At 36.2% G+C, this 20,248-nt stretch overlaps 1 protein-coding gene across 4 annotated transcripts; it reads left to right on the forward strand.

The window, feature by feature from the left end:
• The first annotated feature begins 660 nt into the window (after positions 1-660).
• LOC106092569 (CUE domain-containing protein 2-A) lies at positions 661-18,681 on the forward strand. 4 transcript variants are annotated; one of them, XM_013259450.2, is made up of 6 exons: positions 661-752; positions 816-926; positions 1,376-1,714; positions 1,774-1,972; positions 15,534-15,700; positions 15,770-18,681. In XM_013259450.2, exons 3-6 carry the CDS (start codon positions 1,401-1,403, stop codon positions 15,954-15,956), a joined length of 867 nt encoding a protein of 288 aa, XP_013114904.1. In that variant the 5' UTR covers positions 661-752; positions 816-926; positions 1,376-1,400; the 3' UTR covers positions 15,957-18,681. The 4 variants fall into 4 exon arrangements, with proteins under 4 accessions (XP_013114904.1, XP_013114905.1, XP_059217925.1 ...); XM_013259451.2 differs by having other exon boundaries at positions 663-728; XM_059361943.1 differs by having other exon boundaries at positions 689-719.
• Positions 18,682-20,248: the final 1,567 nt, after the last annotated feature.

Genomic DNA, 20,248 nt, shown 5'->3' on the forward strand with positions numbered 1-20,248 from the left:
TCTTCATGTTGTAGCCACATTTCCATACGAAGGTGGCGATCCTCGTCAAGCTCCTGTAGGTGGGCAAGCTCGTTCCGGTCCAAAGGACCGTTCGCCGTTCGGGAATAGGTTGGCCATTGGTTATTTAAAGGCATCATTCAATGCCGTTTACACTGCTCATTAAATCCGGATTTAAAGCTCTCGTCAGCTGATTTTATAAAAGGAATATAGATGATCGAGCCATAAAAGCCGGATTTAAAGAGCAGTGTAAACGGGGTTTTAACTCGCCTTGTCATATTGATTATCCTAGGCACTCAGTATTTATGAAAGGGCCTGTGCCCCCCGACTTCCCACAGAGACTCTCCGCTCGATACCGCTGATTGTCCGCGACTGCCGTAGCAGCTACTCCGTATGGAGCATTACTCTATCCGCAACTTGTGAACGCCCGGTAGCTCGCAGCTAAGCTTCTCGCGGCATCAATGAACACCACATAGATCGGACGTCAAGTTCTGTCCTGTGTGGTGCTCATAGCTATCCCATTCCGTGATGTGCCTTATAAATGGCTTATAAGAAATTGCAATCGATATTAAGCCTAAAACGATATCGATAGCGTCAACTTTATTTAATCGATATTGGATTTACATGTTAAAAACGATTAGTTGAAAGTAGTAGTTGCAAAACGGAGAAAGAAGCAAAAAGGAATACAAACAACAAATTTGAAAAAAACAATACAACAAATTGTATATCGGGTGAAATGCGTAGATTTATATTTTGTTAGTTATTTCATATTTATAGTGAATTTGACCGTCATATTCGTTTCTCTTGTACACAAATAGTTCGCGGAAATTAATAGAGGAACACCGAACAAAAAATATTCCGAAATAGTGTGTGTTTGTATTTTAAAGAAGGACCGTTGTATTATATACATATATTATAGCCAGAAGCAAGTAAGTAATTTATATTGCAAACTAAATCGTTGGGGAATGTGCGGGAAGCCGACTCTGCCCTAGCGTGTATGTTTTTAGACTATTTGCGGTGTGAGTACGTTGTACACCAATAACACCTACACCTTTTCCCCCACTTCCCGAACGAAAATTGTCAATTGTGTTGGGGCAGAGACCGAGCAACACTCAAATTCCCCGAAAACAACAATAAAACAAAGGCGTTATTTGGTACGACGAATGTGGAAAGAACAACCAAACCAGAAAAAAGGGAGTAGGGGAAAATCCTTTTTGTGTTCGGTCGGTCTTCGCTCACGGTTTTCACTGGTATAGAGAGAAATTTTTTCAAACACTTGCAAAACGTTTCATCAGGAAGGCACACGCAAAAACAAATCGTTTTCCACAGCGAATGTTAATAAGAATTTAATTTATTTTGATTTATTTCTTTAAAAAAGTTCGTTCCCACAAATACGGAGAACAATGACCAATTTGGAGAAGCAGCACGAACTGGTTAAGAACAGTTTGGTGCAATTTGTAAGTGCACACATACCCGGTGCCGACTTTAGTGTCGTTGATGAAATAGTTCTATCGTACGTGATTTCCATTCTGGAAGAGGCCTCACAGGATCCCTGCTTCGATGTAGAGGGATTCGTAGAAATGATGAGTGCATATTTCGCAGAATTCTCCTCTATTGACCAGGGCATAATATGCGATTGGATTTACAAATTGGCAAACGAACTTCTACAGTTGCAAAAAAATCCAGACAAACATGGTGCGGCCAATTTATCATTGAAGTAAGTGCAGTCAACAAAAGTGTTCACAATACCTTAAAGCTAAATGTACATATTTTCAGTTCACTTTCCTTGTCGGATATAATACCCGAGTCCAAGTTGCGGGCTCGCAATTCTTCTTCTTCTTCTGAAAAGGACGAATTTCCATTGAGCGAACCTGACGAATACGTGCAGCCCAACAATGGGTATGATATTAATGCAATATACAACCAGGAAATAAAAATATTGGAAGAAATGTTTCCTGACACACCATCAATTGAGGTAAGCCAGTATATGATAGTATTTTTTAAGGGTTTGGAGTTTTCTGGAAGCCTTACAAATTTTCATAGAGATGCATACATAAATGTGTATATGCATGCAACAACGACAAATCTACTTTATACGATGATGTATTTCGTAGTTGAAGTAGCTAAGTGTACATGTGTATATGCAATGCTTGCTCATTGTATTCACTAATCTTGAAACTGCAATTTATAATCTGAAGTTTCTGAAAGCACTAAAATTATTTAACTTATGTATATTTAACATATACGTTCATTTCCAATATATCTATACTGAGGGCTACCAATTTCAGAATTTGTAGCTGCAATTTTAGAACTTAATTTTTTTTTCAATCTCACTGCTCATATAAGGTGTAGCCTATGGAGAATTGCAAAAAGTTAAAATGTTTGCAAACTCCTTAAACTACTACAGAAATAGTTTAAAGCACTTAATAGCGTGCTAAGTTCGGCCGGTCCGAATCTTATATACCCTCAACCATGGATCGCATTTGGCAAGTTCTCGGAATGAAGTGGCTTATAAAGCGATCGGCGTAAATAGGATCTATCATCATATGGACCGATATGCATCGCAGTTGTAGTAGCTTTTAGAACTATATCAAGTTATAGATTGATTTGAACCATACATGTCATAGGGTCATAAGTCATAAAAAAAAACATAGGCGCAAAACCGGATTGTAATTGCACACTCTATTATGGGAGCTGCTATGGAATCATGTGTACTAAAATTGAGATAGATGTCATAACCGACGGGGAAGGCAAGATCGACTTAAAATGTCATGTCAATCCAATGGCAGCCGGTCGTCGTCACGGGCTGCCGCCTCAAAAATTAAAAAAAAACAAAATTTTTAGCCATTTTTACCTATTTTAACCTCTCCATAATGAAATTCTCTTTAATGAATACTTCTCTGTAACGAAATGTAACGGACGAAAGACAAAACGGACGAATGACAAAAAATGGCAAAGCAAAAAACAATTGAAGAAGACTCTAAAAAAGAAAATGTGGCCGAAGAATTTGAAATTTCGGCTGCTACAAAAAACGTTTCCGAATCGCCTTAATTTTTCCTGTTAAGACGTCGTTTGAAATGATAAGAACATTTATGGAGGCTCGAAACATTGCCCCTGATCACACTTCTTCTCCTCTCACTTATTGTTAACTTTTTGAATAAAGAAAAATGGCGAAGCAAATGAGTCAACGCATGAGTCACGTGATTCGTGAGTGAGATCCAATTCCAATCACGTGATCGTGCGTGATTGTATTAAAATTCCTCGTGCTTGAGCGTGAGTGAATGAAATCCCGCTCACGACAATGATCACGACTCCTTAGAAAATCACGACAAATGGCAAAAAATAACAAAAAAAAAAACACAATTTTTTGCATGCATTTGAAACCATACGGTATTTAAATTTAAGTATGGAAGAAGTAGAAACAATTTTTGTCAACTCTACACATGCATAAAATTGGAAAGAGCATATAAGTGGTTGTGCAGATGTGATACATTTTCTACAATAATATTCGTACATTTAAATATCGTTTGAGAGTACAAATTTTATCTCGTGAGCGTGCATAAACGAGAATCGACATAAATAGCCGTGCGTGAAGAAAAGTCAGTTTGTTTATTTTTGCACTTACTGCCAAAACCAGTAACTTCTGTGACAACCTTAACGAATGAATGGGAGTCATTGATTCATTCAACCAAATGGCGGCCGCTTTTTTTAAATGATCATTCGCACAGCCTTTAAAGCTGTGAGTGAGGAAAAGCTCCAATATGCTAAAAAGCTCAAAATTTGCAAGTTTTTAGTTTATATTTTTTGTGACTTTTTGTGACAATAAAAGAAAATTAAAAACATAATAAAGAAAACCTATGACTATATCGTAATAACATAGAAAGTTAATTCAAATTCAGCACATTGATTTAGCATAAATGGTTAAATATATATGGATACATGTCATTTTTATAATAGACGTCCTTGCTCCCGAGACAACTAAATTTAAGAGAAAAATATTAATCTAGGGTTTGACCTTTAAGCTAAAATAATAAAATTAATAACTAATAAAAAAAAAACCGCATCCATCACGGTGCCTTCTCGTAAAAAGCGAAAGTTCCCGATTGAGCTCGTTAATATATCCCAAGGGAGATAAATACTAAGTATTAGACCAACCAATGTTCGCCTGATTCTTCACAGTTTCAATCATATGAGAATTTTCATGAAGCCTTAATCTTCAATTGAACTCCAAAATATCACAGACATAGGAAGAAACCGCTTCAACTTGGAATTCCAATAAATAAAATTATTTAAATATTTTCTATTTATGCGTTTAAAATTTTTTCCTATGCTCAAGCTCCTTCATGACAGTGGGGGATATACTGAAACAAACTGGAAAACCATATAAGATAACAGGCCTAATGCACGTCTTGTACAATAATAATTTTGTATTTACTGGCAAAGATTTGTTACAAGGAATTTTTTGAAACGATGCGAAATATCACATGGAAATCCTAAAAGTGTAGTATACTTTTAGGAGTTTCATATGATATTGCTGTACACATAAATAAACATGCCCATGATTTTATAAGAGCGTTCTCTTATAAAATATTAGAAGCACTATTTTATTCCAAATGTCTTGTTCAAAAACATACAAAGCACTTTTGGAAATTCATGTACTTTCTATATTTGTGGCAATCTTGTATTTTTATTGAAATGCAATTTGAAATTATTTTTCAAAGCTATTTTTGTGTTATTTATTCTAAGAGGTTGATATATTCGCGGAAAACCGCCTTTTTTGTGCCTTTATACAATTTTTTGATGAAGTTTCGGCAAATAAGTTATTGAAATAAAATACCCATCGACACAGAATCGCTTTCTGATTTTATTTAGACCAAACACGAACGGTATTTGTTTTGGTAAAATTCAGTTCAGATTTAGATATAACGCCCATATATAAACATTGCCCGATTTACTTTTATAAGATCCTAGTAACTAAAATTTTTGTACAGATTTGCAGCAAATTTCATACGTATTCTTTAACAATTTTAAAGAAGTATATTAAAATCCGTTCAGATTTAAATACAGCGTTAATATAACGATGACCCGAATTACACTTACACATTGGTGTAAGTTATTAAATAGTCGACACCTCCCGACTTTTGCCCTAACTTACTTGTTCTTTTATTAATCCTTTAATTACTAACCCAAAAACTCTCAAATATTTGCCATAAAACCCATCAAAATGGCAAACAAACAAATGTTCCATTTACTTCGACAAGTAAAACGGAAATGAGCGTTTTTGTCATTTTCCTTTGAGGTGTTACAAACGGAACGACGAAGTAGTGGATCGGGCGTACGAAAATCAGTGGCGCTCAATCATATTTCAACCTGAATTTGAAAATTGTTTTAATAAAAAATTTCTAATTAAAATTGTATAAAAAGTTTGTCTGTTTCTTTGTTTGTTCCATATGAACTCGAAAACGACTGAACAAATTTTCTTGAAATAGTTTAGGATGGAATAAAAGGCTTTATAAGTTTTTGATAACGGAAGCGGGGAGGAACCTTCCCGTTACTTCTCAAACTCCACCCAAACTGAAAAGTGGACTGAGAGGATGATAGTTTTGAGTGGAATACGAAACTTATGTTTATATTAGGGCCCATGTCCCAGGCGCGCCACCGCATAATGTCACATCTGGTGTACCTCAGGGGACAGTTTTGGGGCCCATATTATTTCTTACATACATTTATGATATGATATCTCAGTTTGAGAATGAGTTTTGCAAACCGTTTGTTTTTGCAAATGACATATATTTATTATTTGACGCAAATTCTACGGAGTCTTGTATTAATAATCACCTTAGTTGCATAGTCAATTTAACGGATCAAAATAGACTGCTTATTAATCATGTTAAAACCAAGGCTTTGTTTTTCCTTTCTCTTTACCGAACTGTATCATTCCCACGCCTTTTTGTCGATAACCCTATGGTTGACTTTGTAGAATCTTTTAAATGTCTTGGCTTGACACTTGATTCCGGCCGGAATTTTGGGTCTTATATACACCTTATTTTAAATAGAATTTGTTTTATCTTGAGAAGGTTGTATGCTGTTAGATCGCATACTCCGAGGCGTGTTCGTCTGCGATTAGTACACTCACTTCTAATATCACAGGTGAATTATGACATAGAGGTTTATTGTGGAACTTGGTCTTATCTTTGTAAGTTACAAAAGGTTAAAAGTGTGGTTAGAAGAATTGTTCGATTTTGTTTCGGATTGACCGTGCGTGATCATGATCGTGTAAACGAACTTGTTGCAATGGTTGTAGGATTTCATTTCATGACTATCTTAACCTGCGTTCTGTGGTACATTTTTATAAAATCATGATGAAATGCGGACAATTTGAGATTTTGGTTGGCGAATTTTCCTTTATAAATGTTCAAATAGATGTCCCATTGATTCGTGCTGAGATTTCTGAACATTCGTTTTTGGTGAGAATCTATCGTTTTTGAAGGCCTTAAGCTATTTCCTATAATAGTTAGGTTTAGGTAAGAGTGGCAGTCCTTTTAAAGACTCACTTAGACAATTTTTAGTTCATTGTGATACCACAGTAGCGACAGACCAAGGCTTCTGGCGGGAATCGAACCCACGACCACTGCACTGGTTATCCAAGTACGCTACCAACTCAGTTACCGGGGCGCCCTCCTATAATACTTACAATAATAACATTTTAACATATTTGAAGATATGCTTGTATAGTTTGCAAGTAATTTCTCATATATTTGTTGTATGGCAGGCAGTAGGACCTATATTTATATTATTTCTTATTTTTGTTTCGTTATTACACTTCATGTGGATGGGGAACCGTATAGTTTATACCTTTATACAGTTTTTAAGTTAGTTTAATAGTTTTAGTTTTGTCACATCCTGTTGTACATAGTTATTTACTACAATACATAAATAATTGACCGATGTGGGCTTTCATTGTATTGGTATCGAATAAATAAATAAAATAAATGGAACTTCTTTGGTAGTAGAATACAAATCTGAAAAAAATATTTGGGAGCTTTCGTCTGAAGGCTCCCAAAATTTGGTCATACCGATATAAAGATCGATCGGTGCAGATAAAGGGACTTTGAGCGTAGAGTACGGGTCATACGTACAAATCACTGACTCACTGTCCCATCAAGTTTCTTCACTGTTATCACGATATCAGCTTAGATTTCGTAAACCGTATTCAACTGTAACAAATGTTTCGGAATTGACTGCAATTGTAAACGAAGGATTTAGAAATGGTTTGTAAGGTAATTCATAGTTTTCTATTACACAATCTAGACCTGCTGGGGGTTTCAGACTCATTGCTAGCATGGAAATCTAATTTCCATTCTAATAGCACTCAAAATGTAAAATTTAATAATTCTTTTTCTAAAACTTTTTTATTTATTAATTTTAAATTTATTTATTTTTTAATATAATACAAAAGGTCTCACGGCCAATGATATTTACGATATGAAAATGGTAAAAAAATCCTAAATAAAAAATTAAAACAAAAAATTTACAAGTAACCAAATTAGCTCCCTAGCCTTAGTACACAATAAATATATGTATTTATGAACATACTTGGAGTATAATAACCATAGGAAATTAATTAGGTCAATGATGATAATAAGGCTGCCATTAGACGATAAGACATGTCATATGAGCTGTCATTTTCTGTATTCATAAGACTTGTCTTATGTACGTCGAATACGAATAGAGCTTGCTCTAATCGGCATGTATTCTCATATGTATTGTACTTTTATATACATGTGTCTACATGTATGTTCGATGAAATAAAAGCATGATTTAATCGAAAAAATTGCATATTTATTTCAAAATCCATTAGTCATATTAAATTTTTTGTACGTATCACGCTATGTGTACAATTTGTTGAAATTACATATGACATGTCCTATAGTCTAATGGCAGCTTAAGCGATAAATGTGAAAGTCGATTTAATTTACTTAAACGTTTATTTGAATGTCAATTGTAACTAACAGTTAAAATATTCTAACAAACTTTAGTTAAATGCATTATTACACTGAGAGAAAATACGTAGCGATCACGGCAAATAATTCCAGCAACGAGCAACTATTACAAACGATTTCATATAAATAGATTCCTGATAGGTGGAATTACTATTTGCGGATTTCTGGTGGGCCTACTAAACACAAAGCTTTCATACAGAGTCCAGAGCCTATATTTGATGATTTTATGGAATGTAAAAAGTACATACTTCGAAATGCGATCACGCCTATTAACGTTATAAACAAATCGCACGGTCGTATTCGCGGCCCGTTTAATCAAAGCTAAATGAATTAAGTTAGTACCGGAAAAGCAAAAGGCTATGAGCCAGACATTTCTTCACAGAAGTAGGCAAGAAACCAAATCAATGTAAGTTTTAAATTAGAGTCTCGAATCGAGGACAATGCCAAGACCGTTCATCACAATATTCAAATCAAAGAAACTATGATCATTAGATCCAAACATAATAGCCTTGGTCCTGGATGTATTAACTGTAAGGTGATTAACAGAAGTTCAATGCAATATCTGTCCAAGAGGATCGTAAATACTGCTTCCAGTAAATCCGATGAACTAAGATAATTACCAAACAGAAGGAAAACATCATCAGCGTAAAAAAAGGTTTGCAGGCAACTGTTGTTTGAATGTTTATTTGTTATGTTAATTTCCTTGTTTCTAACTGCATGAGTCTGCCTTAAAAGCAGCGATGTCGTATGCAAGGCCTTGCGGAAGGCATATTGATCTTCACAAATCTGTAAAGAATGTGCCTCAAGAAATTGCAAATTGAAAGTTAAATGCATTTTTAATAGAGCTTAGAATGAACTTTAATCAAATATACTTTTTTTACACTTTTTTTTTAAAGCAAGCCAAAAGTAACAGCTGATAACTGACAGAAGAAAGAATGCAATTACAGAGTCACAAGCTGTGAAAAAATTTGTCAACGCCGACTATATGAAAAATCTGCAATTACTTTTTGGGCAACCCAATAGTAGGGAGAATAGAAATAGGCCAATAATCAACATGAATACGAGCACATCTTGTTGTTGTTGTAGCAGTGGCGGTAGCCCTTGTAGATGGAGGACTCCATCGGGTCAATCCGGTGCGTCAACCGGCTTGTCTTCGAAATTCCTCAAAGTTATCTAAACTGTACTCACAGTCATGATCTTGGTCACCAACGACAAATTGATTGAGTTCATCGACATCAATATCATCCTTATCACTTCTGACACACACCTAGGCTTAAGAACCCTCCACATTCCACTTGAATCTAAGCCATTAAATATCTTGGAAAAAGTCGAATTTTACTCTCCTGTGTGACATTCTTGGCTTTATTACACAATCTTCAATAAACTGGTCATTTTCGAGTCGAATGGCAGAGAACGCCATATCCCTTAGAGATCTTGCATAAACAATGTCACTAGAGTTCATCCATGAATTAGTGTCATAGCGAAATTTTTTCCTTACAACGGGTACAAATAAAAGTAAATGTGAAAGCACCAAGGTAGTGCAAATAGACAAATAAACCATCCCAGTCTATGCAATTAAGGCCGAAATTCTACAAACTTCGCAGACACCTGGGCATGCAAAAGAAACGAAGCCAAATCCATAGCATGATCAGATATAGAGGGAGAATGAACTTGGTCAGAAAAGTTCATCAAACTAGGGCAACTGATCAAAAAATAGTCAAGCAGGCAAGTGCAATTCCTTCCAAAATCATAGTGAGTCGGTCGAGAGGTATGAGAAACGGACAAACTATAGCGTAAACAAAGCGATCTATCAACTCAGATTTAGAAATATCAAACAAATTACAATTAAAGCCACCGAATACAATGACGTTAGCATATTTCAAAAAAATATCACGATGGATGCTCTCAAAAATATCTGAATTACCATGAGGTAGATTAACAACACCAAGTAAAACGGAAATATTGTTAAAGAAGATTTCAGTACAAAGAGATTCACAAGATCCAGAATCTGAAAACCATCAGTCATCCAAGACTCAGTTACCGCAAACACGTGAAAAAAGTAACCTCAATTCATCAACTTTGGGTGCTAAACTACGACAATTCCAGTGGGCCATTTTAAATTGCGAACCAAATGACATCAGCGCATTTTTCATATTATCACCAACTATCGGATCTACATAACTATGAAGAGACAAACAAAATACTACTGTGGGGAGCCAAGTGCAATTTGCATAATATAAAAATAAATATATGAATATAGAAAAAAGCATCAAGTTGATCAAATTATCGTAGAACAAATTGTGAATTATTTTGAATTGTATGAAGTATAAGAATTTATATGAAATCCCTTAGTACTAAGTTGTAATAGAACATAAGATTATTGTGAATTACAAGTTGGAAAATTTTAGTACTTGTAGTCACTCTCCCTGTCTTAGAATTATATTACTTCACTTACTCTACAACCATTGGTAAGGTGAGCTCTTTACTTTACATCTCCTCCCATCCCAAATAAAACCCTAACCCTTGTACAAACTAAACCGAACATTTACCGTCTCACTATTTTCTTTCTTTTCGGTTACCTTAATTCCATTTGACTTATTATTCCTCTCTGTATCAGGAATAATAAGTGTAAAAAAAACCAATACAGATCACAGAGAGAATTTCGATAGTGACGTCACCGCTTTAAGCTCCACACACCGCTCAATCCACTCACCCCCGCCACGTCTACTCTAGGAACCTAATTTTTTGGGCAATAGTTCATACATAAATTGATTCAAAATATGAAAATGTGGTATAGAACACGAAAATTAACCAAGAAAAAGAATTTAGTAATTTCTCGCAATCCAGGACATCATACTTTATCTCGATACCATCGGCTAAAGTCAGCACAGCTATCGGCTTATTTGCATATTTAGTTTTAAATTTAGTAATTGTCTGCTTTTTATTAAGCAGATCGGGCCAAGCCGAAAATAACATTGGGGACGAGTAGTGTTTTAGTTTTTTTTTTTTTTTAATTAATTAGAGCTACCTTCGAGCGCAGAGATTAGGGTCATTGTCAGATGGATTCTGCAAACATTTCGGACAGACAAATAACAACGATTTGTGTTCCATCAAAGCAGTGATGGGCACACTAACATAGTTGAAAATACTAAACTGTGTTTGTGTGAGGAGCAGTAAAATCCGACTAAGTGAAGAAGCTATGTAAAATAACAACAAGGCGTCAACCGAACGAAGCCACACGAATCTGCTTACACTGCATGTGTGTACTGTTCGTTTATTCTATTGTATGCCCGCGGGCATAGAAATTAATGGGCGGTTGTGTGTTGTTGCCCATATATACAGAAAAAAGTCAGAAAAAATTTTTAAATTAAAAATTGAAAACGATTTTATTTTCAATTAAAAATTGGTTTTTTAATATATCCTGAAAATTTTGTAATTTTCAATTAAAAAATTAATTTTTTTAATCGAATTGGAAACAATTTTCAAGTGTAGAGCTTAAGTACATTCAATTAAAGACTATTTGTTCCATGCATCCCATATTGCGACACATCTATAGTAATATCAAGGCATCCGGTTCTACGTGCCGGATTAACCCGATGGAGCCCTTCTTCGGTTATGTAAGGTTTAAGTGGCAGTCTGCCATCAGACTCACTTAGACGTTTTCGTCCATTGTAATACCACAGGAACAGAAGAAGGAAGATGTCTTTTAGTTCCTACCGTTGAACCATCCAGATCGCTTTAAAAAGCCCAATAACTTGCGTATGTTCACATCCGCTAAATCAGACAGGTTCTCAAAGAAATGAAACCCTAAAGTGGAACTACTTCTGACTGCTAGTGCGGGACACACACACAGAAGGTGTTCTATAGTCTCTTCTTCCTCGATGTCCCTACAGCTTCTGCAAAAGTCGTTGCTGGCAACCTTCAGTCTGTCAGCACGTTTTTCGATTAGACAGTGACCTGTCGGACACATGACTGAGACATCTGTTCTAGCCAAGGACAGCAAAGCGGTAGACTTCTTCGAGCCTAGATTAGGCCACTTAGTTTTGGAATGCTCACAGCCCCCTCTTTGTGACCATCTTTCATTCGTTGTCATTCGGGTCTGGTCCTGAAAACTTAGCTGACATGTCGCTAGAGACATACCCATATATTCCAATATCCCTGGAATGTGAAGGGTAGTTCCTAGGGTGTAATCCACACTGCCTGGAACATCGGATATTGTATCACGAGCATCCGTAGCAGCCACATGACCAATGAGAAATGCCCCTTAACCTCAAGGCAGTCGTCGCTGCAATTTGGGTAGCCACAATGTCCAGAGGCATAAGATGTAGCATTATGTTCAGTGCATCAGATGGTGTCGCCCTCAGTGCGGCTGTGATACACAAACAAGCCATCCTTGGGATTCAGTTAAGTATTTAGCAGTAGATGAACTTTTGAAGCGCCGTCCACCAGACCACAACGCCACATGTCATAATAGGTCTGACAGCTGCAGTATATACCCAATGCATGACCCGCGGTCTAAACCCCAACGTTTGCCAAAGGCTCTCTCGCTGGTGTATAGGGCACGAGTTGCCTTTCTTGCCCAGCAAAACACCCAGGTATTTTGCGCCTCCTGTAAATGGAACATTCTCTCCTCCCAAGGAGACAAGTTCCACTGTAGGCAACTTTGTAATGAAAATCGTAGCAAAAAATTTTAATGAAAAAAATCTTAATGAATTTTTTTCTAAACAAAATTTAATTAAATTTTTCTAATGACAAAATTTTAGGGCAACATTCTCTAATGACAAAACTTCAGAAAAAATGTTTTTAAAACGTTTTCTTAAGGCAACATTCTAACTAAATTTTTCCTAAAGACAACATTTTTTATAAAAAAGAATTTTAATAAAATTTTTTCTAAAGACTAAATTTTAATTTGTTGATTATTTTTAACTCGACCTTATTTATTCAATAATGTTGTTTTTAATTCAAGCTCGAGGTCTTTCTGGTTTTTCTTTTTTCTTTATTATTTATGCCTCGATATTTCGCATTTCAATGAAATGTATTTTCAAGATACGATATATCTAAATGAGAAACAAAACACAAATCAGACAACGACTGTTGAAGACGGTCGCATAACTATGAACTTTTTGTTTGTGTTTAGTTATATCATATCTTGAAAATGCATTTCATTGAAATGCGAAATATCAATGCATAAATAATAAATTACAATTAATTGTAATTGTAATTAATGCAGAGCGACCAGCTTATTAACAAATAAACGTCTACTCAGGCATACCTGAGTAGACGTTGGGACCTCTGGGCTAGACCCAGAGGTCCCAGAGAAGACTGAAATATGCCTGTTCATGAGGAAGACGAAGGTGGGCCAATCTAACGCACCACATTTCCTCAATAAGACGATTTCGATATCTGACATGGTCAAATACTTAGGTGTGATCTTGGACAGGAAACTGAATTGGAAGTGTCACATTCGGGAGCGTACTGAGAAGGCTCACAGATGTTGGGCACTATGTAGACGGGCCGTAGGCCGTAGGACTGCTATGGAAAAAAAGTGCAACATAAAGAGCATACAACGGGTTCAGAAAAATATTTGTCTTAGCTTAGGTGGAGCGATGAGGACCACACCCACTAGGGCACTGGAGACTATTCTAGATATCCGACCCATTGACATACAGATTAAGTGTGAGGCAGCCACTGCGGCTATGAGACTTAAGGCGATGGGAGAATGGATTGAGGATGGGAGCAGCTCATACCATCGCAGTATAATCGAGGCGACGATAGGTAACCTAGAAGGCAGGGGAGAGGTTTCCGATCGGATACCTCGGATGAATCTTGAAGTCGAGTGCGACGCACTGCTGCCATCGGCACAGTCTTGGATTAACGGAACCCTAGTATTGCCATCTGCAAGATCATGTTACACGGATGGTTTAAAGCTAAAGGACAGAGTGGACCTGGGGGTTTACATTGAAAACCCAGGGACTGAGATCTGTTTTAGACTGCCTGACCATAATATGGCGGAGATCCGGGCGATCACGGAATGCGTGAAGTGGTGTGGTGCTAACGCGAGGACGTCGAGTGTGAACATCATCTTTACCGACAGTAAAATTGCCATAAGGACAATAACAACCAGGACGGTAAGGTCACGAACAGTCTTGCAGTGTACGAAGGAGATTAACGCCATCTCTGAGAATGGGAAAATCCGAATCATTTGGGTGCCGGGCCATAACGGAAATGAAAGGGCAGACGATTTGGCGGTGAAGGCCAGAGGACTGCCGTCAATAAACTTGGTTAACCCGAAGCCTTTCGGGTCAACGCAGTCTGAGTTAAGGGAGTGGGCGACGAATGCGCATGCAACATTGTGGAACAGCGAAACGGTCAGTAGGACGGCGGAAATCCTATGGGGGGATCTAGATCGTGAGAAGACGAGGCTATTACTGAAAGTAAATAAGAAGGAGGTCAGCATAGCTATTGGTATCATTACGGGACACATAGGGCTACGAGCTCACTTGTGTAAAATCGGTGTGGCAAGTGATAGTATGTATAGGGCATGCGGGGAAGATGATGAGACGTTGGAGCATTTCCTTTGTCATTGCCCGGCTTTCGCATCCAACAGATACCGGTACTTAATATCAGACATGAACCAACTTAGGGGAGTGGCATTGAAAACAATTAAGGATTTTGAAGGTAGTACGGAATTCCTAACATACAATTTTCTTTTTAGAGGTTGCTTTATAGTTTTTAGATCGCACAACAAGCCGATTACTGGCTTAGGTGTATGTCCATAGTGGCATGGGGCGGATTAATATCTGCACCCTCTTTTCAATCTAACCTAACCTATGCCATGTAAAAACTTCTCTTCAAAAAAGCCGTCGCACTTCGGCACGCCGTTCGGACGCGGTTATAAAGAGGTGGCCGCTTATCATTGAGCTTAAACCTGAATCGGACTGCACTCATTGATATGTGAAAAGTTTTCCCCTGTTCCTTAATGGAATGTTCATGGGCAAATGATTAAACATTTTCCTAACCAACTTTCACGCTACTTTAAGTTTTGTGAATATGAGCAGAAGTCTTTTGGTGGCAAACATGGGGTAAACGCAACGGAAGTCCAAAATTTCGATGGAAGCCGAAGTAGGGAAAGAATTTAGGTGGCAAAAAGCGGGTACGATGCGCTGAAGGTCAAGGCGCTTGAAAACCTATTCTGAGTTTGACTACTAGAACAAACGTTCTCTGATAGTCAATTAACAAATTTAAATAAATAATGCCATCCCTAATTTTACTCATTAATTGAAATATTCGTGCTTCAAAATGTATTGAATTGAATGTGCTTTTTTAAAGAATATTAATTTTACACAATAGTTTTCGCATTCCTATGAATGTCTTCAAATTATTCTGCATAGATATGTATCAACTTCATGATGTTTGTGAAATTGAGATGTAGACTGTGGAAAAGTTTCTGTAAAAAATAAATAGACTTTTAACTAAAAAAACAATGTGGAAATTCATCAAAAATTTGATATATATTTGTTACTTTATTTCCAGATAAAGTATTGTATTACAATCGCTAATGGAGACATAGATGGGGCTACTCAAACATTGTTGCATCGTCAGGATACCGGTCAAAGTTTAACAGATAAATCTCACACACACGCTGGTCGCAAAAATGTTGTGGCCGATGACACCGAACTTAAAAATCGCATTATTGCAAGGTAACATTCTGAATGTAGCATTTGAAAAATGTAACTCTGTATGGGGACTTGTTATTGTCACTCCTTTAGATATTCCTATGTTGATAAGGATTCGGCCAAGCGTGAGTATAAACCAATGGCACCGAAAGTCGAACCGAAGAAATTGGTACGTTACAGGGATAATAAGATAGTCTCCCTAAAGGGCGAACGTTACACTGAAATTAAACGCGACGAAGAAGCTGAATTAAAAAAACCCAAAAAGCCAATTCAGCCGTAACTAAAGTTGAAGAAAATCTACTACAAATATTTTATAAGAAAGCTACAACTCCACAAAACATTATTGCGTCATCATGCTTATGAAAATAACCAAGATAATAGTAGTTGCAGCAATAAGAACATGTTGCACCATGCACCTACATGCAATGATATCAATGGAGTGAAGATGCATGAACAAAATTCAGACGTGAGGGAGAGCGGAGCAGCAGAAAAGAGAAATAATTTAAACTTAAGTCACTTTCAAAGTATTATAGATAAATTAGTGTTTTGTGTATCCAAATTCTTCCCCACTTATAACCTCCAGAAACTCGACGACACTGATACCACAAATATCGGCGCAGCTCCTTTAACCAGTGAAGATGGCTGCTTAAATAATCTCCTTAATAACATTTATAAAGCACGTATAATATTAGTAGCACCACTACTATCAAACTATCAAGCATACACACAATTAAACATTAACACAATGTTGTCAAGTAATTTTTATGCACCAACTGTTCCAAAAGCGGCAACAGTATCAATCAGGGGTGACAGTGATGATGGCATGCGTAACAACCAAAAACTAGAATCTCCCAAAATGTTTACACTCTCTCCATTTTATGCGATTCTTTGGAAAGACATAATGGCGAGCATTTTTAAAGCCAAAGGTAGGGGACAACAAACAGTTGCACGACCAACACTTACACTTACATTAACACCAACAACATTATTATTAGTTAACCATGAACCATTACCAAAGCTATGTGGCATTGACATGGATAGTTTCTTCAAGCAGTTTGTTGTGATGACCATTGTTAGTATAATTGATATTTTATTGTTTAAGTTTTTTTCCTCCCATGCGTTATTGTCTGATACATTCTTGTGTTCCTTATTTACCAACATATTTTGTTGTTGTTTCATCTATTTCTTACAACCACTGTCCCTTAGAATGACTCTGTTGAACAAGTATTCCAGTTTACCGCAGGAATGCAAATACCAGTTTGTTAATCATTCCAGTGAAATTGTTCAAAATAAATTGGATGACTGGCCATCGGCACAATCGAAAGGCAGTGGTCATTATTACGAATATGATTTTGTTAAACAAAATTTGCCAAGGCATGTGTTAAATTGTTGGCTTGTTTTGAATCGTTTATGAGTTTTTATAATATCTGCGGCTATTATTAGTTGATTTTACGTATATCCTTATTTGTTATTTAATAGAAACTTATGACGTATTAATGGGTATGTTTCATTGGAGACAAGTTGTTGTTGTTGTTGTTGTACGCTAGCAGAACGTTTGAAAATGCAACGGTAACAATCGATTGAATATGTAGAAGTGCTAAAACCTTTCTTATGGATTAAAGTTTTAATTTGCAGATAGCGATAGTTAAAATTTTAAAACAGCGGATTATTGCAAGAAATGTAACATGGATTCTTCTTAAAAAAGGCATACAGTACATTAAAGTTTATTACCTCAATGCAAAACCAAAGAGAAGAAAAAACACTTCGGACCAACTGTGGACCCCTCTGTCCGTGCGGACTATCCTACTACTGCATACAAATGGAATTTTTATAAAAAAAAAATATTTTCATTGCCATAACCTTGGTGGCCACTGTACCTCGGAGGTTACCATGTTCGTCTATGAAGCTGAACGCCTCGTCTCGAAAGCTGGCGAGAACATCAGAAACAATTTTTCAGCTGTGGTTCTGCCCTCCTAATGCTGGCGACATTTGTCAGTTACTATGCCATGCATAGAAGTCAAGCCAAACAAACTTCTTCCCGAAGAGGTGTCGCACTGCGGCACGTCGTTCGGACTCGGCTATAAAAAGGAGTTCCCTTATCATTGAGCTAAAACTTGAATCGTACAGCACTCATCGATATATGAGAAGTTTACCCCGGTTTCTTAATGGAATGTTCATGGACGGAATTGCAATACAATGCCATAACTTACAATTACTTGCGACACAATGTACCTTTAATTCCAAACGCAGGCACTCCCACTCGAGGATATTCTTGTTGCTATTGTGATTTTTAACAAACTACTCTCGAAACATACCCTTTTTTTGTTAGAGAAGAAAGGAAAAAAATTGATAAACGAGCTCAAATAGACTTATGGATCTGTAATAATAATAATATCAAAACAAACTAACAAAAAGTATTCTATTTTCTTAGTTTTTTTTCTAGGTTATCTTTTCTAAAGAAATAAATTTAAGTATGTAATTGTAAATTTTTTAAAACAAACCAAGAATTTAAAGAAATTTAATTTATTTTTTTGTAAACAAACGATTCTAAATCGTTTTTTATATACACACGTACATACATATATGTATATGTATGTATATGCAACTATTAAAAGTTAAATGTCATCATAAAAAAAACAAAAAAGCTAATATTGAAGAAATTCAACGTGGAAGAAGAAGAAAATCAATTATACTCAGCTGAATAACAAAGCACGATTGCAGTCAAAAAGAAGTCGTTTTTTTTTTATTCAAAGTAAACCACAATCCCCCACAGGCTGTTGGCACAGAGGTCCTTATATCTTCAAAGTTTGACTGTAGCAGCGGCCAACAAACAAACGATCTACTAGTCCTAGTCTTGAAAGACAAACTATTATTAAATTAGACCAAAAACCACGCTAATATCTAATATTTATTTTAATTGATAAAAACGCAAACAAAAGACCACAATGAAATAACTTTGGTGATGGTTAAAAAGACAGACAGACAGAGAGAGAGACGTATAAAAACGCCGTCGAAATGAAAATTGAAACTAATAATGGTGCTTCTCTAGTTAAAAAGAAAGATCAGTCAGATAAATAAAGAATAATATTAAATCACAGATAATTCCTATTAAAATACAATATACACATAATCAACAAACACAAAACTACGGTATGCATTGACTTGCCCCTCCCATTGCCACCCTATGATATGAAGTTACAATTTGCTGCCGCATATTTTATTGATGTCGCTATTTTTTTTTTACTTTCACCTTTTTTTATGCTTTAAGTTTAAAATGATTTTACTATATACTCTAAGAAAAGTAGACTGCTGCTGTAATACCTAAAAACCAAGGGGAACAGATGAAAGTCAGTGATTGAAAATGACTAACCTTAGTGATTAGATATCCATTTTAATTTCTGTCACCTTATTCCACTTAATCTACTGACTAACTCCAGCGTACGCGGATTGCCATGTGGGTTCGTTTCCCACCAGAGCCTCTGGTCTGTCTCTATTGTGGTATCACAATGGACTAAAATTGTCTAAGTGAGTCTGTTCAAAAACGTGCCACCCTAACCTAACCCAACTCCAATATTCCAATTAAAGCTTAGTACTGCGTTCGTTAGCACAAAAGTTATCTATTGATTGTTTACGAAATATGCCGCATTCTATTGAATGACATAACACCAACAAAAGTCACACAATGACGCACAGCAAAAGCAACAACATTGAAATAGAGTAGTTTTTGGCCCAGCATATAAAGTGAAATTTATTTTGACGCAGCGTATGTCGTTGCTATTTTGCTCATAGAACTCAATACCACTTCTGTTGAATGTCTCTGTGAACTTTTGCGTCACCATTTTATATAGTGTGCTTTGACTGTCGTTCGGGTGAAAATTCGAGTGCAGATTTAGAATTAAAGCCGAGTACTGACTTCATTCTCACGAAAATTGTCTATTAAATGATTGCGAAAAATGCCGAATTCTGTTAGACGACATAATACAAACATGGACCCATCTCGTGAGCAATTTATTATATATGCAATTAATAAAAACGAAATTTATATTAGCGCCGCGACATTTCGCTACTATTTTGCTTACAGAACTGAGTACCTCTGCAGAGGAATGTCTTAGTCCTTTTTTTCACCATTTTATTATAGTGCGTTTTGATGGTTGGTCGGGCGAAAACTCGAACTCCGCACTGGGCTTGACAGAAAAGTTAATTTTTAGCGTAATGTGAATGAACAAAGAAGATCTTGTGCGAGAATAACGAAGGTGATTTAGTGACTTATCAACCGATTTTAAACATTATTTTGCTTTTAAACTACATTTGATTTTTTTATAAAACTGTGACCTTGGCTACTTTTTGTTAATCTACTTGTATTTTGCATAGTTTTTTCCGTTCCCCCATTTCATTTTTCTCATTTCAACATTTCAAAAGCAACAATATGCTTTTTTTCTCTAATCTGACAAAAACGTTAGATTTCTAATCGCTAAAAGGGAAGGCACATCTATGCGATTTACTACATGTGTTCTTTTAGGATTTTTAATTCTATTTTTTTACTGGATTTCATCTACCCACTGTAACTTCTGA

Source organism: Stomoxys calcitrans, chromosome 2, assembly GCF_963082655.1.
Source record: "Stomoxys calcitrans chromosome 2, idStoCalc2.1, whole genome shotgun sequence".
NCBI classification, from domain to species: Eukaryota; Metazoa; Arthropoda; class Insecta; order Diptera; family Muscidae; genus Stomoxys; species Stomoxys calcitrans.